Source organism: Sinocyclocheilus grahami, unplaced genomic scaffold, assembly GCF_001515645.1.
Source record: "Sinocyclocheilus grahami isolate Dianchi unplaced genomic scaffold, SAMN03320097.WGS_v1.1 scaffold1136.1, whole genome shotgun sequence".
In the NCBI taxonomy this organism is placed as follows: domain Eukaryota; kingdom Metazoa; phylum Chordata; class Actinopteri; order Cypriniformes; family Cyprinidae; genus Sinocyclocheilus; species Sinocyclocheilus grahami.
In genome coordinates this window covers 102,613-125,633 of record NW_015506315.1, presented here as the reverse complement: position 1 = coordinate 125,633, position 23,021 = coordinate 102,613, and the positions used below count along the sequence as shown (strand labels likewise).

Sequence of the window (23,021 nt, the reverse complement as noted above, 5' to 3'; positions counted from 1 at the left end):
ATTGCGTCACCGGCGTACGTGCTTGCGTATGCGGAAGCTGTCGTGTGTGTCTGAAATACTTCAGAAATCTGTAGTGGCCGCTAGACAACAGGCCGGTGCGAAGCTGCCTTTTCCCCATCAGCGCCTGCAAGGAGGAGGCGGAGGAGAGTAGGAGGGTCGACGGAGGAAGGCACACTGTAGAATGGATGAAGCTAAAAAAGAGGGCAATATGTCCGCAGACGGCGTTGATGGGCCGTGGGGGACGCAGGCGCGAGCGCCGAGCGATGAGCTGGTGAGATCAGTGTCTCTCCACAGCCGCAGACCACGCGTTCTGCACGGTACGGTGTTCCCGTTTCTCCTCCTCTACCCAGGCGGCTTATATTCGTGGCTAGGAGTTTACGGAGCTGCCGAGTACTTTGAGGCCGGCCTGCTGGCGCTCGCCGCTCTCGGGATCGCGCACGTCCTGACAGTGCTCTCTGGCTACTGGTCCGTGCACGCGCACGGCTGGCTCACCTGCTCGAAGGTGACAAATGTGATGAAAACATGTGTGCTATGTAAACATTGAATATTAATATTACTTTGAAAGACCAACACATTTGAATGGTCGCTTTTATTGGCTAGGTTTGACTTCGTAAGTAATTCGTCCACCCATATGTTTGGGACATCTCATAATTTCGCACAGTAAGCGGACTGTAATTATGCGATTCTATTTTCAACAGGAGTCTGACCCAGCCAAGGCCACCTTTGCTAAAGTTATACCGACACCCAACCATGGTTCCGCTGAATTGGTGCCTCTTCTGAGGGATAAGGTGAGATCTTATTTTCATCAACGTTTAGGAGTCCCACTTGCGATCCTCAGCTGTCAAAACGGAATAAAGATATTAAGTGTAGCTTTTTTAATTATAATAATATATAAAAAAATATATTTTTAGGGAATTTCAAGGTAATACACAATATTAATGTCTTTATTATGTACCATTTATTCCTATAGAAATACAAATGTGCGAAATACATTTTGATATTATTATTATTATTATTATATTATTTTCAGATAGTACAAAAGTAAAAAAAAACAGCGGAGGTATTTTAGAATTGAATGCATGGAAGGCAGAATGGTGCCATTTAGTGGGAGAAATAAAGAAAATAATATGTAATACCATGGTGTAACCACTAGATTCTTTTATAGCCCTGTATATAATATGTACATATTGAGGTTCATATTCCCTAGTTGTTTATAAGTATTTTCAGACATTATTATATTAGGTTTTGCATTTAGATATATTTTTAGACATGATCAAAGACTACTTCATCTTGGCTGATTTGTAGATTGTACCTCAAAGAATTTCTGAACATTTTTGTAATTTTCATATTTCAGGCAGTCTTTTGTGTGTGACTTCGATTAGCCTTTTGTAATCACATCCATGATTGTGTGTGTGTGTGTGTGTGTTCATATAGCAAGTACCACAAAAGTCACCAAGTTTCGTGGTATTCTAATAAAGTAAAAAAAAATAAAAAATTAAAAAAAAATTTTGGTCTAAAATGACCAAAGACCACCAGATTAATTAAATAGGATAGACCACCATCTCTTTATTTTTATTGTGATATGGTGCTTGTCTCAAATGTTATACAGGTGTCACACAGTCATACAGTTTCAAAAACCGTGATTGTCAGGCCTGGAAATGTCCTGGAAATAAATAAAATATTTTTAATATTCTAAACATTCTAATATTTTCCATTATTTAGGCTTCATATTTTCAATAATCCTTAGTTGGAAATCATGAACGCATGGAAAAGTCAATTGTTCCTTGGTCAAAGGTGTGGAAACCCTAATTTTAGGTTATAACAGATGAAAAATGTCTTATGTAAAGCCTCATTTTTCGTGCAGGATGAGGATGGAGTGGAAATCTTGTCCTTTGAGTTCCAGAAGATCCGTTATGTGTACGACAGCAAGGAGAAGAAATGCTTTCTGCCAGTGGCATTTCCAATCAACTTTCCCATGAGTCATTTCCAAAACTGGAAAGGCTATCAGGAGGAGGATCAGTTACGAGCTGCAGAGAAGTGCTATGGCACCAACCGTGCAGAGATGATGGTGCCGGACTTCCTGGAGCTCTTCAAGGAGAGAGCCACAGCACCCTTCTTTGTCTTCCAGGTACGTCAGAGCATGCGGTTTGATTTCACTGATATTTATGGAGCTTTTGCATGATGGATTGATGGCCTGTGCATTGTAAATACACGAGTGTACTAGAAATGCATCATCGTCTTATGGCCGTGGTTCTCAATCTTGAAACACCAGCCTATGAGTATGGTATGAACTGTATGTTTTTGTTCCCCTGTAGGTGTTTTGTGTGGGTCTCTGGTGTTTGGATGAGTACTGGTACTACAGTGTCTTTACGCTCTTCATGCTTGTGGCATTTGAAGCATCTCTGGTGCAGCAGCAGATGAGGAACATGTCAGAAATCCGCAGAATGGGGAACAAACCTTACATGATCCAGGTAACTGCAGCTCCCGGCTCCAGTTTTGGTTCAGCTGTAGTTAAATGTCATGTTGGTCTATTGACTCTTTTTGAAATGTTCTTCATAAAGCACGTAATGCCGGTTCTGTCTTCTGATTGGTCATTACAGTGTTCCATCTGTGATGTCATCCACAATGTAGTAACATATAGACCTGGGCGATAAAACGGTATCGATATTTATCGACGGTACACCTTCTTCGATAATGATATAAAAAATGTTCGTTATAGGCACGTGCAATGAGTGACGCAGACCGCTCACACAAACATGAACATGAGTGCTGTGCCTGCCTGTGATGAGGAGATTGTGAATAAAAAAATGTATATTAGTCAAATTTAAAATAAACATTTGCATTTGAATGCAAAAATGGTACAATCGGGGTTAAAACCGAAACCAAACCATTCACACAGAACGCATATTTAGCACATTTTTTAGACAGACAAATACGACTGCTGCTCTGACGTCTCACATAAGAGATGTATAGAAAGCCATGCAAAGTTAAAACAGTTGAAACTTTTAGAAAACACATCACGAATCTGTGGAGGTTTATTCCTTTTCACTGCGTCTCATATGTTTTTAAAGGCAATCTGTGTGATGGGCAATTCGGCTCTTTGTATTAAGCAATGCATAAATACGTGATGCTGATTTGTTCATAATTGTGTATGCAATTTACGAAATTATATTTGATTTATACGAGTTGATTTAGACGTAATGCACGTTTTTTTATTGACAGTTATTTCCTTGCGTTGCAATTTAATGTGCTGCATTATTTTGCTCATTGCGCCCTCCTGTGGCCTCGGGAGATGAGACAAAAGTTTAACCTATTTAATCTGCATATAAAACATTTGAAATTAGATATTTGTTTAATTTTAATTTTGTGTTTGACTGTTAAAACAAAAACAACAACAACAAAAAATATATATATATATATATGTTGTTTGTCTCAATAAATTGAGTTAATTTTAAAATACAGTGGTTAAATGTAAACTCTTTTTTCTCTATTGTTCTCTGTTTTAAAAAAGGTTATAAAAATGTCAATAATTATCGATACCGAATGTTATGAAACATTATATCGTTGATACATTTTGTAGCTATATCGCCCAGCCCTAGTGACATATAAGCACAGCTACAATATAATAGAAAACATTCTGTTATTGTTTGCTTGTCAGGGACTATATATTTTATGGAAAGTATGGCGCTCAAAGAATATGCTAAATAAAATAGGTTTTATGTAGTAACTATTTCATAAAAGGAATAGACTGAACTTCAGTGCTTCGTGTTAAACAGTGCCTATTGGCTGTGACTGTCTTCGAGATACGGCACTCCCTCTCTTACATTTTTGATTGCTTAATAAACAGCGACTTAGAATAAGAGTGAGATGTATAATTTGAGCTCTTGTCATCTGTAACAGGTCTATCGTAACAGAAAATGGAGGCCTGTATCCAGTGATGAACTAGTTCCTGGAGACATTGTCTCAGTTGGTGAGTTTCATGGAATCATGACAAAGACTTTTATAATATTACAAAAGATTTCTGTTATCAGATAAATGCTTTTCTTTTGAACTTTCTATTCATCAAATAATCCTGAAATTTTTTTTTCATCTCAGTTTCCACAAAAATATTAATCAGCTCAACTATTTTCAACACTGATAATAATAAGAAATGTTTCTTAAGCAGCAAACTCGCATATTACAATGATTTCTGAAGGATCGTGTGACACTGAAGACTGGAGTAATGATGCTGACAATATTACTATTTGCACTGTATTTTTGATCAAACAAGCATAAGAGACTTCTTTCAAAAACCTACTGACCCCAAACTTTGAACGGTAGATTATACTGTTCAAAATTAAGATATAAAGTATTTGGCTGCTGGTTGTCACATGTTCGTAGTTCATGTGATGTTCTACACAAGTGCTGACTTCATACATCCAAATGAAATCGAAGTGTAAATCTAATATTTGCGAGCACGTTAATGAGCGTCTATTCCTCATGTCATCACAGGACGTTCTCCTCAAGATAACCTGGTTCCCTGTGACGTGCTGCTACTGCGAGGACGCTGCATTGTGGATGAGGCCATGCTCACAGGAGAGTCTGTACCTCAGATGAAGGTGTGTCTGGCTGCTCTCGCCACCGAATCAGCAGCCAACTTCAGCAGAATCTGCTGTCTCTAATTGGCTGTGTTGTGTCTGTAGGAGCCTGTAGAGGACCTGGACCCTGACAGGATCCTGGACCTGCAAACAGACTCCCGTCTTCACGTCATCTCAGGAGGCACCAAAGTGGTTCAGCACAGCCCGCCTCTCCGAGCCAGTGCAGGCCTGAAACGTTAGTACTCACGGCTGTGATTGGTCCTCAAGAACCTTTACACGTGTTTTAGCTCTAATGCCCAATATAACTTAATTGTGAGTTTAAAATGTATATATGTAATTGTACTCTCTCTTTTTCTGTCTTTTCACAGCTGTAGACAATGGCTGTGTTGCGTATGTTTTGCGGACGGGGTTCTACACTTCTCAGGTGAGGTGCTTTATCAAGAGACATGTTTTTGAGAGACATTTGTTTAGACATTTTGCTACTGTTTATTTGGAGGTCAGTGAAATATTGACAGGAAGCAGTTCAGAGAAGAATGATTGATGGGGTTGGAAAAATGAGTCCTAACGTTCTTTTTCAGTTTTGTGTTCGAGAAATGTCTAAACCTTTGTTGTTGTTATTGTTTTTAGGGCAAATTATTAAGAACGATTCTGTTTGGTGTGAAGAGGGTAACAGCCAACAACCTGGAGACTTTTATCTTTATCCTTTTCCTATTGGTTTTTGCCATCGCAGCAGCTGTGTATGTTTGGGTCGAGGGTGAGTCACATTCATCTGAAATCTCCTTTTATGGGGAGGGATGGGTGGGATAGTTTGACTAGTTGTCCAAAAACAAGCTGATTAATTAGTTTACTTTTTTTAAAGGGGTCATATGATGCTTTTTTAAAGATCATTATTTTGTGTATTTGGTGTAACAGAATATGTTGACATGCTTTAATGTTCAAAAAACATATTATTTAAAATAAAATTTTATCTCTCTCTCTCGCTCGCTCGCGCACACACACGATGCGCAAAACACCGCATTTGAACAGTCAATAGCAAATACTTAAACTAATAACAAAACAGTAGCTGATTCAGAAGCGCCAGATTGTCGTAGCAAAGTCAGAATTACCTCCTCTCCTAGGTTCACGAAACGGGCGTCCATAAAATGCATTGCTGTTCTGTTGTAAGTGATCTTAAAGATTCCTAAATGCATCTACTTTCGGAAGGCCAAATAAAGTGATTTTGCTTTCGCCTAGAAACACACAGTGTCTCCCTGACATGCTGCTTCAACACTAACTGCGGTTACTGAAACCACGCCTTCTTTCTTTGCGTGCACATTTGGGCGCATTATGCAAATATTTCCACATAGTGAGGTAGATATGTGGGGGCGTGTTAGAACGAGCCATTTTAGGGGGGCGTGGCAGAGTCTTAACTTTGATAAAGAATATCTCTTTGGTTTTGAGACTTTAGTCTTTACAACTTCAGGGATCTTATCTATGCACAATCAGCTTGTAACACCCCAAAGAGAAAGGAAAACTTGAAATCACATCATATGACCCCTTTAAGGGTGTTTTTTTTCATCAGAATCTATCCACTTTAATTACTGCTTACTTGCTTTTAAGATAAGTTCAGTATTTTAGCAGTCTCTCAAACCTCGTGCGTTCTGCTCTATTCAGGTGTGAACTGCTTCTTTAAGATTACTAGTCTGTTTTGAAAATGTGTTGTTTTGCACATTTCTGTTTTGCAGTAACACATTTATTTAACTTATTTTGATTTTCATTCTTTTTTTTCTTATTTTATTTCCTGTTTTTTGGTAATGTCTTTTCTGCTCTATACAAGTCTCTGTTGGCTATTTATACCTTCCAAGCAACTTTGTGTTTTCTAAAAATTTGTTTTAGTTTTGTACTTAAACTACCGTTCAAAAGTTTGGTTTTGATAAGATTTTATGTTTTTGAAAGAAGTCTCACCAGGGCTACATTTATTTAATGAAAAATACAATAAAGCGGTAGAATTGTGAAATATTATTACCATTTAAAATAACTGTTTTCTATTTTGCTATATTTTAAAAAGTAATTTATTCCTGTGATGCAAAGCTGAATTTTCAGCATCATTACTCCAGTCTTCAGTGTCACACGATCCTTCAGAAATCATTATTATTATCATTGTTGAAAACAGCCTAATATTTGATTGGAAACTGTAGTGCAGTTTTTCATGATTCTTATAAATTGAAAGTTCAAAAGAACCACATTTATTTGAAGTACAATATTTTGTAACATTTATAAATGTCTTTAGTCACCTTTGATCAATTTAATTAATCCTTGCTGAATAAAAGTATTAATTTATTGTAAAAAAAAAAAAACGTACTGACCCCAAAACATTTGAACGGTAGCTTGTTTTATTTGTGCATATGTGATATGAAATTGCTTGCATATCAACAGCATATCCCATCAGTTTTCCCATCATACTTCACTCTCTTGTGTCTTTCAGGGACAAAGGACCCGAACAGAAACAAGTATAAGCTGTTTCTGGAGTGCACTCTGATCCTCACGTCAGTAGTGCCTCCTGAATTACCCATAGAGCTCTCACTGGCTGTTAACACATCTCTCATAGCCCTGGCCAAACTCTGTGAGTGACTGCACTGGATTCAACATAGTCGTGACCGAATCTCTCTCTTCTCACACTCATCCTCTCATATTCTTCCCTTACAGATGTGTTTTGCACAGAACCTTTCAGAATCCCCTTCGCTGGGAAAGTGGAGATTTGCTGTTTTGACAAGACTGGCACCCTGACAAGCGACAGCCTGGTAGTCCGTGGCGTCGCAGGACTCAGGTAAAGCCTGAACAGCTTGCAAAATTATCTTAAAAAAATATCTTCCTCCGTCGTTGTTGACCCTTAACACAGACGCTGCTCACGTGTTTTCACAGTTAACATATTACCTACTACAACATACATATTACCAATACAACATATTACCTTGCCATTAAACTACAGAAAAATTAACACAGCTTGACATCTTCCTCTTTTTTTACCAGCGTATTCAATCTCTATGTTTTCTCCTCTTTTTAAAGTCATAGAAACTCTATTGTGGATTTTTAAAATTTTGCTATTGGATTAAATGGAAGCACAAAAATGATGTTTGATGTAGTTTCTGTTCACCATTATTGAAGTGTACCCAACTATGATGACTTCAGAGAACCCCAGAAATGTGAAAAGCACATCCATGATCTCTTTCTGTTCCTCTTTTCCTTAGAGATGGGAAACAAGTGACGCCAGTGTCAGATATTCCAGTGGACACTCATCGGGTGGTGGCTACGTGTCATTCGCTGGTCACACTAGATGATGGACAGCTGGTGGGCGATCCGCTGGAAAAGGCCATGCTTACCGCAGCAGACTGGACGCTCACTAAAGGTCTGATTTAAACCCAGATCCGTTCACCAAAACAAAGTAGAATATTGAAAACCATTTATCTGTCAAAATATCAGAAAAAGTGTTAATCATTTTGAGTAATTGTTTGGTTTAACGCAACATACCGTTGAATTTGTGATGTATGACCTGGTTTCTGTCCTTTTATGTAGATGAGAAAGTGTTTCCTCGCAGCATAAAGACTCCGGGGCTGAAGATCCATCAGAGGTTTCATTTCGCCAGTGCTCTGAAGAGGATGTCAGTGCTGGCGTCATATGAGCGGATGGGCTCCACTGAGCTCTGCTATATCTCAACCGTTAAAGGTGCACCAGAGACCCTGAAGGACATGGTGAGCTTCTCTTTTGCTCTTTAGGTATATGTCTGGTACGCTGCTGATAGTTAGTTCTCTGTGTTCTTCAGCAGACCTGTACCAGCTCTGACAAACACTGAATGATAACACTGCTAACGTTTTTTAGTTTAGCGTGAGAAGTTTACTCCCTCACATACTTTAGTCCCAGGGTTATCCTTTACAATGGGTTCTGACTAGAGATATGGAAAATTGTTAAACATTTTTAAAACAAAAGTCAATTGGTTGCTAGAACAACTAGTTGACCAGTTAGTCTAGGAAGCCCTGTAAAATTATTTTGGTAAAGTGATTGCTTTTAGGGATCCACGATATTGAAATACAACGTGGCGTGTTTTTCTATGATACATATTGCGGGAAAAATACAGGAGTTTGCAAATAATTAATTATTCTAGAATGATTGGGGTGACTTTGTAGGGGAATGGATCTGCATAGAGAATAAAAAATAATTTAAAAAATGACTTTTTACTCTAAAGATTTTTTTGGGGGGCGAGCATCACCCTGAATAATTTGGGAACACTTCAAAAAAAAATGTGAGGGTTAACACTTTGGGCATTTACTCTTTACTAAAATCAAGTACAATCTTTCTTATACAGGAGTTTGCAAATAATTAATTATTCTAGAATGATTGGGGTGACTTTGTAGGGGAATGGATCTGCATAGAGAATAAAAAATAATTAAAAAAATGACTTTTTACTCTAAAGATTTTTTTGGGGGGCGAGCATCACCCTGAATAATTTGGGAACACTTCAAAAAAAATGTGAGGGTTAACACTTTGGGCATTTACTCTTTACTAAAATCAAGTACAATCTTTCTCAGTAACCATAACATGAACAGTTTAAAAGGCTTAATTTTTTTTATGAAGTATGCTCACTCAGCAACTTGTTTAGTAAGATTTTACCAGAAAGGATGTTAGATTTTTTTTATCATATGTTAATATAAAAAAAATCTTGCATAATCTTGTAGAATTTTTATTTTGTGTTTGTAACTCTTGTATTATTTCTGGTTTTTGCCATGAAGATAGCCTTAGATGCTGACATGGCAATAAAAATAAATACCTACTACGATAGACTACATTCCCACTGTTTTTAAACCATTCAATATGCAGTAATAATAATTATGTTTTTATTGTGAATATTATTGAATAAAAACATGAAACAAAATAGGAAGTAGCCTAATTTGTAATAACATCTTACTGTAAAATTTTAAAATATTTAATTTAGTATTTAATAAAAAATTATAGTACTGTTAAGTTACAATACAACTATTTATATCTAAATTTAGTTTTAAACTTTTGTAATATGTTAAACTATCAAACTTTTATTTTGCTGGCAAATTATTATATATGTGCTGCAAGTGTCAGAGTTCAGCATGGCACTGTGTTCGTTTACACACACAGCTCATGAAATGGTTTTTCAGTAGTCAGAGCGGTTTAAGAGTATCTTTGGTTTCAGCGTCTCAGAACAGCTCAGTTCACGGTATATTAACCAAGCCGCTCTGAGACGCTGAAACACCACATCATGATCATTTCTTATTATCATGATGAGCGTGTAAACGAACACAGTGCCGTGCTTGACTTTGAAACACGCAGCGCATAATTAAGTCAATTTTAAAATTGCACCAAACCATATCGCACTATCGTTTTGATTTCAATATATTATGTATCCCTAATTGCTTTGTTTGATTGGCTGTGATTTTTGCTTTAATGACCAAAAAAATTGTTATTTCACAACTGTTAATTGTTGCTGCCATTTTGACCTGAAATTGAGGGATTTTTTTGGTGCATTATAACTACTGACGACTAAATAGGTGCTATAGATTGGTGGTTCTGAATAATTTATTAAGGCATTGTTGTTTTTCAGTTCTCTGAGTGTCCTGCCAGCTATGACGAGGTGCACAGAGAAATGTCACGGGAGGGAGCCAGAGTTCTCGCACTGGGATACAAAGAGATTGGCCATCTGAGCCATCAGCAGGTATTCAGCAGCGACCACTGAATGAAACCCTAAACGTCACATTTACACATGCTCTGTAGTTTATCACAGTCTGTTGTGTGTGCAGGTGAGGGAGGTGAGCCGGGACATGCTGGAGTGTGACCTGCGCTTTGCAGGGTTCATGGTCGTGTCCTGTCCTCTCAAGACCGACAGTAAGACAGTTATCAGAGAGATACAAGAGGCCTCACACCATGTGAGTGGATTAACTCCATATATTAACATGTATTTAGTTAACACTTAATATGTCTGTATTGGCACCATAGTATTGGCAATTTTGCACTGTTTAAAACAATTTTAAAAAGGTATGAACAGGTGGGTGTTTGTCTTGGATTTTGGAAGTATCGCTAATTTGTACTTGCATTTTTGCATTTGACATTTGTATCATAAATCACAGTGAAATGCAAAAAGATTTTGGAAAGATTTATACAAGTTGGCCCAAATCTAAAGGTTTTGAAATGGTTTAATAAATTAAAGGAACTGGTTTTATATAAATAAATAAAATGTTAATGTTGAGTTAATGGTTATGTGTACTTTATAAATATTTATTTATATTTATTATGTGAACTAACTTTAAATAATGTATATTTGAATATATAAATAAAAATGTATAAATACATGTAAATGTTGTATTTATATATTTTATGTATTTATATGTACAATCATTGAAATGTTTGGTGTCAGTAATATTTTTGGTTTTAAAAAGAAATTAATACTTACATTATTATATTATAATACTTATATTCAGCAAAGACACATTAAATTGACCAAGAGTAATGTTACAAAATATTTCTCAATATTTCAAATAAATGCTTTTCTTTTGAACCTTACATTCAAAGTGTATCAGGGTTTCCACAAAAAATATTAAGCAGGTTTAAAAATGAATAATAAGCGTTTCTTTACAACCAAATCAGCATATTAGAATGATTCCTGAAGTATTATTTCTAAAAGGTTACGTGATTTGATATCAATTTTCACATTTTTCTTTTTCACAATCTGATCAAAGTCGAGCCAAACTTGTCTGTCACATAGTCTTAGACGTCTGATTTGTCTCAATTTTGATTAAATGTATAATGTGTCTTTCACAGGGCTGTGTAGTTCCTTGCCAGAATATTTATAGCTTTATTAGGTTATTTGAATTCTGTATTAAGGAATAGTTTTGCAACACTTCTAACATTTGTCACATTATATAACTACAGGTCGTAATGATCACAGGTGACAACCCTCTAACAGCGTGTCATGTGGCCAGAGAGCTGCATTTCATCCAGAAGGAGCACACGCTCATACTGCAGCAAAGCCCCAGTCAAGGTGTGTGACGTCCCTGACAATACTGCCATAAAAAAGCTGGACGAGCATATTTTAAGTAAATGCTTTGCTGAATCCCCTCACCTCTTTGTTTGTTCTGTTTTTTGCAGCTGAATGGCAGTGGGTGTCCATAGACTGCAGCGTGTGCCTCCCTCTACCTACTTCTTCAGTCTCAGATTTGGTCAGGCGGTATGACCTCTGTGTGACAGGAGAGGGACTGGCCAGGTTGACCTATGAACCCCGTTTACTCAATGCCCTGCTTCCTCATGTGCGAGTCTTTGCTCGTGTCAGCCCTAAGCAGAAGGTCAGCTTTACATGTTTGAGAAACCTTTGCTGATAGTTGAATTATCACGCTCTGCATTCATTGTTGTTAGCATGGTTAACAATGTTGATTTTCCTGTCTGTGCAGGAGTTTGTCATAACTAGTCTGAAGGGACTGGGTTTCGTTACGTTGATGTGTGGAGATGGCACAAATGATGTTGGTGCGCTCAAACATGCTCACGTAGGTGAGTCATTAAACGTGCTGATCTTCGTCAGCAGAATGTCATAGATGTTCAATTGGGCCTGCACTTGGTTTTGTTTAAAGCAACGCAAAAGTAAGACACTTCCTAATGAAATCTAAGTGTGCAGTCTGGAGGGTTGAAGAGCAGACTTGTGCAGTTCAGATTTAGTTCATAATCATTGTAAAGTTGTCCAAATCAGCAACGCAATATATTTTCATACAGAAAGCTATTTATACTGTGTGAAGAAAATGTAATGTGTGATATTATAAAGAAGACAACATTTTCTTTCCAAAATTAAATAATTAGCTTTTATTTTGTCAATCAACTAAAGCCATTTTACATTTTTACTTTGTATTTTTGTACTTTTACTTTTGTATTTTTTTACACAATGTAAGAGTGCAGTTATTTGAATGACACTGAAGAGACACATTTTCAATGTATAATTATTTGTAGTGCACTTTACACCGTAAATATTGTTCTAGAACAGCATTTCTTTTATATTTGGAATTAACATTGTAACTTTGACAGCCCCTCAATCAATCAATCAATAAATCCAACTTTTTTTTTTTAATTTACAGAAACTAAATGTGTCCATAGATTAGATTATAATAATTAGCAAAGGTAATTGGGATTCAAATTAAAATAATTACATTTCAGGATTTCTGAAGTTTTAAGATCTTTGGCATCCCACGCTTTTTAACCATTGAATTTCCCAGTCGTTTGTGATTTAGAATTAAGAATAGTTTTACTCCAATTTCTTGGCATAACTAAAAAAAGCTATATTGAGTATAAAAATACCCATTGCTTTTTAAGGTTTTATTACATTAAATAACTTATTCAGTCCTATAATGTGGGAACCCCGGTTCTTTTTTTTTTTTTATTCAAATATTTTTATTGGTTTTCATTATTTTGCAACAGTCACAACCACACAAACATATACAACATTCTTTTAACACATGACTACATACATATACACACCCCTAGCTGCCTCCCAGTGTTTGTGAGATGGTGGCCTTGCCTTTTTGCAACTAAGAAGAATCGGGCGTCTAGCCAATAATGAGGAAAAGGCAATCATTTCTACCTGGTTAGTTGATGGGTGCATTTCTTTTTAGCCAGCTTGCTCCTAGACAGATGAAGCCTATGAAGCACCGTGAATTGTAAGAGTCCATGTCTAATACATACAGAAGATGAGTGCACCAATTCTGTTGCACACTGCCAGGCTGTATCAGATATTTCTTTTCCCAGTTCCTCCTCCCATTGCCGCCTCATATGATCTAGAGATGGGGAGGCAGTTCTTTGAATGAACTCATGGTTAGAAACCATACCCCTTCGAAAAAGGCCCATATTTAACAACTCGTCTGTCCAGCCTCCTTCTGGTTGGTTCAAGGAAGGAGAGAAGTGTTTTTTATGAAACTACGGACCTGTAGGTACCTAAAAAAATTGGACTGAGGGATCTCAAAGTCCATTCTTAGCTGTTGGAATGAAATTAATATGCCGTCTTTGAAAAGGTCCTTAACATAATTAATTCCGTTTCTAGACCACAATTGAAATGCCAAATCAGGTTATTTCGGATAATTGGGTTATTCGTAGAATAGTGTTTGCTCGCTGGGATTGGAGCACAGAGCAGTGAAGGTAGAGATACTGGGTTACACGCATGCTGCTCCGTCAGTAACCAAAGTGGAGCTTCATCACTTGATCTATCAGAAAGCCAAAATATCAGTTCATGTAGGTTGGCTGCCCAGTAATAGTATACAAAATTTGACATTGCCAATCCACCCTCTTCTTTCTTCCTTTCCAAATATTATTTTCTTATCCTGAAGAAACATGTAAATACAATTATTCAGATCTTTGAAAAATGATTTGGGAATAAAAACTGGCACGGCCTGTGAACCCTGGTTCTTTAAAGATAGTTTTTGAGGGGGTGAATTAAAAAGAGAAATATCTTGTAATAGCTTACTTTAAATCATTTAGTGTCATCTCAAGGCCCCTTTGGAAGTTTGCTGAGGCCCCCTAGTGGGCTCCAGCCTCTTGTTTGATAGCCACTGCTCTAAAAACAAATATGAGTGCATTAACTGTGCTTTTTTTTTTTTTTTTACAAATTAAGAGAGAATTTCAGTGTCAATTGGCAGCATGTTACGGATTGTCTTGTATTGAGTCTGGAACATTATCTATTAAACCTACTCTATAAAGTCTACTGTCTCATATCTGATAAGCAAAATATAAGCATAATACCTGTAAACTATCAACGTGATCAAAACTTTATTGAAAAACTGTTGTAAAACGATGTACTCAAATCATAACATGTCCTTTGTTTTTACCAGGTGTGGCGTTGTTGGCTAACGCCCCAGAGCACATGCCTGAGAAAAAGAAGAGAAGCAAAGACAAAGAGTACTCCTCTGGAGAGCCCAGACCCCCAGTCCCGAGTTCAGGGGTCAAACTCAGCTCCCGTGCAGCCAGACAGAGAATGATAGCCCAGAGAGAGGAGCAGCTCGCTGCACAAAAGGTAAGCAGCTCAAGTCTGATTGTGGTTTACATGTTTTGAATTTCAGCATTTAACTAGTTCACCTAAAAATGATAATTATGTCATCATTTACTCACCCTCATGTCGTTCCAAACTGGTATAAGTGTCGGTCTTCTGTTTAACACAAAAGAAGATATTTGGTAACCAGTTGACGGTAGCCATTGAGTTCCATAGTATGGGGAAAAATACTATTTTTGGGTGAACTATGCCTTTAAGCTTGTACTATTTACTCCATATATATATATATATATATATATATATGTAACCATATGTTGCATAAATGACTTGTGTCATAGGAGAGGATCAGTCAGGTGCTGCGAGAGCTAGAAGAGGATCAGATTCAGGTGGTTAAATTGGGTGACGCCTCTATTGCTGCTCCATTCACTTCCAAACTGTCCTCCATACAGTGCAGTAAGTAACACATGCTTGAGCGCTCTCATTTAGTCCTATGTACAGTTGGCCTAACGTTGTCCCATCTGTTTTCAGTCTGTCACGTGGTTAAACAGGGGCGCTGCACTCTGGTGACCACTCTGCAAATGTTTAAGATCCTGGCGCTGAACGCTCTGGTTCTGGCCTACAGTCAGTCTGTGCTTTACCTGGAGGGCGTCAAATTCAGTGACTTCCAGGCGACCCTTCAGGGCCTGCTGCTTGCCGGCTGCTTTCTCTTCATCTCAAGGTCAAAGGTGAGACTGTAATGCTTTGTCAAGCTGCTTGTAGTTTGTGATGGACCGAGTTTCACTGACTGTAAGCCATGTCTGTTTTTTGCCTTAGCCGTTGAAGACTCTGTCCAAAGAGCGGCCTTTACCGAACATCTTCAACCTGTACACTGTCCTCACAGTGCTGCTGCAGTTTGCAGTCCACTTCTGCAGTCTGGTGTACCTGTACAGAGGGGCACAGAGCAGAAGCCCACCCAGGTATGAATGGAAATAAGAGTGGGATTTCTCAGTATCTTTACAGAAGAATTCTGTCACAAATCTTGGTAACACTTGCAGGTTGTATACATAAAAACCCAAAGTATAATTCAGTTTACTGTCCCCAAACTTTGGCCAATGGCTCATGTTGTCAGATATCATCAACTGTCTTTAAAAATGATGGCCTTAGGGTTGCTGTGTATCGCTTTCAGTGTGAACGCCTCTTTAGGCTGTTCAATCAGGACCAGACATTCCTTACATGTGACGTCATTGTTCACATTTGTGTTTGATTTTCATAACATTTGCAATCTGGCTTCATGTTTCACCTCTCTCTTATCCTTTTTCGCCCCTCCTGCAGGTCAGAGCAGTTTGTGGACCTGTACAAAGAGTTTGAGCCCAGTCTCATTAACAGTACTGTATACATCATGTCCATGGCCATGCAAATGGCCACATTTGCCATTAATTATAAGGTACTTTAATTCTTACTTTGATGTTAATCACATATAATGATGCTTTGTAGGACATGCACATCAGATTTTTATTTAATTTAGAGAAATAGTTCACCCAAAAATGTATTTGTGAAAGGAAAAATGCATTGCAATTGATCTCACAACAGCATTTCCTGAGGTCCCAAGTTTGAATGTACAAGCCAGTGTTTTATTTTAATATTGTTTGTGAACTATTATAGCACTATTATTATTTTTAACTAGCTTTTTATACTTGGTTTTTATTTTTAAGCTTTAGTAATGATATGTGCTCATGTGTCAACTATTTAGCTTTAATTTATTTTAGTTTAAGTAATTTTACTACTTTAACTTTTTATTTCAGTTAGTTGCCAGAGCACACTTTTAAGTTTGAAAACACTTTTTAATAGTTTTATTTTACAATAACAACACTGCAAGCGCAGATGAGATTTGAGACCTACAGCCTAAGATTCAACACTGTCTTGTCAGGGTCATCCTTTCATGGAGTCTCTCACTGAGAATCGGCCCTTGCTGTGGAGCATTGGATTATCCGGGCTTGCCATAGTAGGGCTACTGACGGGATCTTCACCTGAATTCAATGAGCAGTTTGCCTTGGTGGATATTCCAACTGAGGTATGAGTTCAATACACCACACTATTCACATACTAGAATGTCAGTGGAAAAGTGTTTGTACTTTAAGCATGCCGTAAAGGCTTGTTCACACCAAGAACGATAACTATAATTATATAACCCTATTAGCATCCACACCAACAGACATTCTGTTTATTATAAGCGTGTGCTGCAGTTTTGTCATCTGTCACTTTAAATGCTCGAGCTCTTTAAAGTCGGGTGGATTCTGATTGCCTGTGAAAGTTTTTATCATTTACCAGGTGGAAAAAATTATTCTGTGTGTTGTTATTGTTGTAGCTGTCAATTCTCAAAGAATTAGAACAATTTTTAAATCTTTGTTGTAGTTATCCTTGGTGTGAACGGGCCTTTAGTCAGTACACCGAAATTGTGACATAATACATTGTGATTAAATTGTTTCTAGGTTCTGTTGGAATTCAGTTCTCCACACAAAATGTTTGTAAGAATAGAATGTATACGTTTTAAAAAACCCACCTGAAATAATGTGCCACCCGGGTACTTTCGACTTAAATTCTCAACATAATATTAATTGGGATGCACTAATCCAATTTTGGGATGCTCTATAGCAGGGGTGCCCAACCCTGTTCCTGGAGATCTACCTTCCTGCAGAGTTTAGCTCCAACCCTGATCAAACACACCTGAACCAACTAATTAGGGTCTGAAGGAGCACTTGATAATTACAGACAGGTGTGTTTGATCAGGGTTGGAACTGAACTCTGCAGGAAGGTAGATCTCCAGGACCAGGGTTGGGTAATTGGTATTCAGCCTTTTTCGAAGTTGGCCTCTCATGTGTAGCTATTTATAATTAATATGTTTTTCTATTCTTTCTTTCTCTTTGCAGTTTAAGTTAATAATAGCCCAGGTCCTAGAAAACACCTGAAATAATGTGCCACCCGGGTACTTTCGACTTAAATTCTCAACATAATGTTAATTGGGATGCACTAATCCAATTTTGGGATGATCTATAGCAGGGGTGCCCAACCCTGTTCCTGGAGATCTACCTTCCTGCAGAGTTTAGCTCCAACCCTGATCAAACACACCTGAACCAACTAATTAGGGTCTGAAGGAGCACTTGATAATTACAGACAGGTGTGTTTGATCAGGGTTGGAACTGAACTCTGCTAAGCTTTAAATCACATGTACCAGGGTTGGGTAATTGGTATTCAGCCTTTTTCAAAGTTGGCCTCTCATGTGTAGCTATTTATAATTAATATGTTTTTCTATTCTTTCTTTCTCTTTGCAGTTTAAGTTAATAATAGCCCAGGTCCTAGTTTTGGATTTTGTCGCCGCCCTGTTGGTAGACAGAGTTTTGCAGTTCCTGCTGGGCAAAGGAACCCTGAGGTTGCCTAAATGAACTGTTATTGCCAACAGTCACCAAAGCAGCTGCTGCCCCTCGTGACCAGACTGTAAACAGGCTTTACAGGAACACAGTACTTGACTGGTGGCAAACTCTGCGAGATGCGAAAGGATGGGCGTGAAACTCAATACTGTACACACCCCAGTGTTTCCTTTTTCCTCTCTGTCTTTGCTCTGTCTTAATAATTTAGCTTCATTTTCTTTCTACTGACATCTTTAACCACCCCCTCCGCTCTGAAGGCCAAGAAAACTACAGTATTGTGTTGAGGATTTGAGTGCGGTTGAGGCACACGGCTGTGATTCTGAAGAAGTGTTTCTTTTTTTTTGTTTGTTTTAATTCGTTTTCATCATTTTGTAAAAAGACAAATCTCCGAAAGACTTATAAATGACCAAAAAAAACGGTTGTTGTGTTGTTTATTTCCACGACTCTTTCTTATTAAGACTTAAATTTTAGAGAACAAGCTAATTTTGTACTGCTTTGGATTAACAAAGCAGTATATGATATGAGCTGATACTTTCAGGAAAGCAAGGTGAAAGTACATTCTTTTACATTTAAGCTTTAAATCACATGTAGGAGTGCAAATAATGACATGATATGACTGCACAATGTGGTGTGATGTTATTAAATTCTGTATGCTAATGTAATATTTCTACATATCAATATTTCAACAGGCATAGGGTAAAAATAGAGCCTGAAGCTTGTCTCCAGATGAATATTATTTTTCAAAAGAAAATGTTCAGGGAAAGGAAGGCCTTTACATTCAGAAAATACTGATTGTCAAATTTGAATATCGCATTAAATATTATTTGCTTTATTTTACATTTATTATTTATGCACTAATTCCATTTTTTAAATAAATAAATTACAAATAATTATGCCAAAATGGGATGCAAGGACATAAGTAACAGGATTGCAAATGTAGCTTGAATCTGTTCTTCTCAATCTTTTTGATCATATATGGCAAGATATTTCTGCTGTAAGTGTTTCTTATAAACACAAACTGGGAAACAAGCAGAAACAATACTTGTTTGAGGGGAAAAATAAAAGAAATGTGTTAATTTCATGTACAATATTATTTGCTTTATTTTACATTTATTATTTATGCACTAATTCCATTTTTTTAATAAATAAATTACAAATAATTATGCCAAAATGGGATGCAAGGACATAAGTAACAGGATTGCAAATGTAGCTTGAATCTGTTCTTCTCAATCTTTTTGATCATATATGGCAAGATATTTCTGCTGTAAGTGTTTCTTATAAACACAAACTGGGAAACAAGCAGAAACAATACTTGTTTGAGGGGAAAAATAAAAGAAATGTGTTAATTTCATGTATTTTTTACCATTTAAGTTATTTTATTATTTTTTAATAATAATAATAATATTTTCATCTGAAAGTTAAGTTGTCCTCTATCCACCTTTGGAAGTTTACTGAGCCCCCCTGCTCAAAAGGAAGCTATTACTCGGGAAGAAAACGTATATTTCTCATAAATGAAATAATATATTTGTTTGACTTTTTTTTTTACCTCAAAATAACTTAAGTAACAGGCTTGAAGGTTTTATGCTTTATGCAGTGGGCTCTGCAATTTGTGTAAAAAATTGAGTGTCCACATAATTGTACATCTCGCCTGTTACAATTTTAAGGAATAATTTTTTCATGCTGGGTTCATTTTATATTAGTTAATAGTTTATCAAACATAGTTGTCGCAAACCAAAACATGGGAATCATCATTTCACGCTAATGTAACTTGACTACAGTTCCCAAGAACCATCACGGTGGACATGAAAGTGGGCGGGGCTTATTTGAGACCGCGCGCGGTCTTTGAAAGAAAATGGCGGAGCTTCAGAGTGGAGGATTCGAGCCGTGAGTGTCTTAGTATTTACAACATGGAGACTATTATGTATTAAATGTTTTCCATTGACATGTGGTAATAATTTTGGTATAAAGAATGTCCTTTCATAAAGCACAGCTTTTAGAATAGCGTTGAACGCGGCTGTTGTTGTTTTTTTACTTGTTAATTGACAAATACAGATGGCCGTTGTTTAAAATACATTACAGTCAACTAGATGCAGCAAACGAGGTTGTGTAATTTCTTCCCTGTGTTGTAATTTTCATGACTATTTAATCTCTCGCAGGTGTGATGCCAGCAACATCAGTATTACCAGGGTAAATCTGTTTCGGTTGTTTTTTTTTATATATACTTTTCAAACGTTTGGGATCAGTAAACGAACAAAAAATACTTTTATTTAGCAAATTAGCATATTAAAATCATTTCATGTTATTTAAAATTATAATAATATTTCACAGTATTACCTTTTTACTGTGATCAATTAAATGCAGCATTGGTGAGCATAAGAGATGAAGGATCGTGTGACGCTGAAGACTGAAGTAATAGCTTTGCATCACAGGAATAAATTACATTTTAAAATCTATTCAAACAGAAAACTGTTATTTAAAATTGTAATAATATTTCACAATATTACCTTTTTACTGTGATCAATTAAATGCAGCATTGGTGAGCATAAGAGACTTTCAGAAACATTAAAAATATTACTGACCCCAAACTTTTGAACGTGTAGTTTAAAAGAACATTATAGCCAAAATCATTATCATGCTTAGTGCCTGTTATATTTTGAGACTGACTTGTTCCTTAGTTATGCTTTTAAAATGTCATTATGCATTATTACAGCTTCCAGTGTCTTTAGTCATGTGAGAAATGCATAGACAACCACAGTATATGTATCTTATGCTGTGTTGTGTTTCCATTTCGTCTGTCTCAACTAGGTCTCAGAAGTGTCTAATGGAGTCAAACGGCCTCATAATAGTAACCACATCTCAGGTCCTCCTCAGAAATCACCTTGCACATCACCTGCTCCTGAAACAATGCAGCATTTAGGAGAGGAGGAACAGCCGGAGGACTCAAAGATGAGCTCGGTTGAGGACCGTATCAGGGAAAATGTGACCTTTACTGCTCCAGAACGAAGCCCTCGCTCACGGAGGAAATCCTGGAGGAGATCATCCAGAGGCAGACGCTCTCTGCCGGCCTTCTCCAGCTCCTCGCAGCGTGAGTGCTGAATCAAAGACACTTTCACCAGATGTCATGCTGGAGTTGTTTATGATTGTGTTGATTTTCTCTTCTCTTTGTGTCGTTTAGCACTGTGTGAAACCATCAGTCTGTCTTTACCTGATAATGAGAGGCTGGAGATGCTAATTAAAGCTGCTATGCAGGTCTTTAAAATGCATATTATTAAGGAAATTAGATTCAGCTTTGTCATTGTGACCATGAATCCACTTTCTTGCCTTTTCTTCCTGAATCTAACCATTTATTTTCCTGATTTGTGCATAGAGGACCGTGAAGAGGGCCAAAAATAGTCTGAACACTGTTCCTGGGGTTGATGCAGAGACACTGCAGGCTCAAGGTAAGTCAGGGTGTTCCGGTCGAGCCAGTTGTTCAGATTTTTACTTGTCCTGCAAACATTTTCACTAGCTTCATCACAAAGTTTTTGAATCAAAGGCTTGGTAAGATTTTTAAATGTTTGATTTTAAAAGGCCTCTTATGCTGGCCAAGGCTGCATTTATTTGATTAAAAAAAACAGTAATATTGTCAAATACTGTTACAATTTAAAATAGCTGTTTTCTATTCAAATATATTTTAAAATGTCATTTATTCCTGTGATGCAAAGCTGAATTTTCAGCATCATTACTCCAGTCTTCAGTGTCACATGATCCTTCAGAAAGCATTCTAATATGCTGATCTGATGCTCAAGACACATTTCTTATGATCAATGTTGATTTTTTTGATGTTCTTTGATGAACCGAAAGTTGAAAAATTCTTTAATTTAACTTAATTTATTTAAATATATATTTTAAAATATTGAAAACTCTTTAGTAACATTATATACGTCTTTACTGTCACTTTCAATCAATTTAATGCATCCTTGCTGAATAAAATAATTTATTTATTTAGAAAAAAAACTAAATGCTTATCACTTGCCATTATCCTTCAAGCCTACCCATTTCCCAGCAAGAAGTTTTTAATAATTTAAAACATAACATTTAGTATAATAACTATCTTTTAAATATTTAATATGTATATATATATATATATAATTAAAAAAAAAGAAACTTTAGTGGAGAGTGGTAGTGTAATTGGGGAAATGTCATTTTCAACACATTCTTATATTTCTAAGCAAAATGTTTTGTAATTTCAACAAAACCTCATATATTAGGGTTCTGCAGAATTTGCAAAAACAGTATTGAGAACATCACAGAAAATGCCCATACTTACTGAATTTTGTCCAAAATATAATTCTATTTATAATGAAATGTTGTCCAAAATATATGTTGTGATGTATATATGAATGCCATTCACTTCCAGTTGAATCTTTGAATGAAGAGTGGGACAGCCTGACTAAAGACATTAGAAGAGAAACTCAGAATTCACTTCCAACTGTTGAGAGGTAAAAGTCAGTTTTTCCATTTTAATTACATTTATCATTAGTCCTTCAATCCTGAAGCACACTTTATTACATTTCTCTCTCTCTCTGTATATGCAGTGACCCTGTTGTTAACGTGACCACTGCACGCATTCAGGAGGACATTAACAGGTAATTCTCTATCTGCTCTCATCCATCCAAGACGTTACAGTGGAAATCTGATTTACTTCATTTCTGTGTTCATCTGACATGGTAATGGTCTTCTTGTACTCATGAAGGTTACAGGCTGAAACTATGTCATGGGAGTCGCTATTGAACAAACACCAGAGCAAAGCTGACGAATTAGACAAGTGAGCACAATTTCATAAACACACCAGCACCAGTGTTCAAACTATACCGTGGACTTTGGGGGAGCCCACTTGCTTTTTTTTTTGTGGGGGGTTTGTGTGCTTACAATGACTTACAAAGATACATAAAAGCTATAAGTGTATGCACTACTTGCTTTATGCAAGCGCTATATAGGATAAATCACTATACAGGATTTACCCTATTATACTTTATCGAC

General features: G+C 36.8%; 2 protein-coding genes across 2 annotated transcripts in view; both read left to right on the top strand.

Annotated features, from left to right (window-relative positions):
• LOC107567241 (manganese-transporting ATPase 13A1) lies at window positions 1-18,411 on the top strand. Its single transcript, XM_016252883.1, has 25 exons — window positions 1-502; window positions 699-788; window positions 1,865-2,128; window positions 2,316-2,471; window positions 3,901-3,970; window positions 4,492-4,598; window positions 4,683-4,812; window positions 4,946-5,001; window positions 5,205-5,331; window positions 7,042-7,179; window positions 7,263-7,383; window positions 7,805-7,962; window positions 8,130-8,305; window positions 10,183-10,293; window positions 10,379-10,504; window positions 11,508-11,616; window positions 11,724-11,917; window positions 12,023-12,119; window positions 14,438-14,619; window positions 14,934-15,048; window positions 15,124-15,320; window positions 15,409-15,551; window positions 15,907-16,018; window positions 16,502-16,645; window positions 17,904-18,411. The coding sequence occupies exons 1-25, from the start codon at window positions 182-184 to the stop codon at window positions 18,012-18,014; spliced, it is 3,555 nt and encodes a 1,184-aa protein (XP_016108369.1). The 5' UTR covers window positions 1-181; the 3' UTR covers window positions 18,015-18,411.
• Window positions 18,412-19,789: 1,378 nt separating this feature from the next.
• LOC107567228 (kinetochore-associated protein DSN1 homolog) overlaps window positions 19,790-23,021 on the top strand; it is a 5,755-nt gene continuing 2,523 nt past the window's right edge. The window contains exons 1-8 of the mRNA XM_016252866.1: window positions 19,790-19,883; window positions 20,156-20,186; window positions 20,805-21,084; window positions 21,175-21,248; window positions 21,367-21,439; window positions 22,399-22,480; window positions 22,577-22,627; window positions 22,735-22,806. Of these exons, the coding sequence (XP_016108352.1) occupies window positions 19,852-19,883; window positions 20,156-20,186; window positions 20,805-21,084; window positions 21,175-21,248; window positions 21,367-21,439; window positions 22,399-22,480; window positions 22,577-22,627; window positions 22,735-22,806 (695 nt within the window). The 5' untranslated portion in view covers window positions 19,790-19,851. The remainder of the gene's footprint in view (window positions 19,884-20,155; window positions 20,187-20,804; window positions 21,085-21,174; window positions 21,249-21,366; window positions 21,440-22,398; window positions 22,481-22,576; window positions 22,628-22,734; window positions 22,807-23,021) is intronic.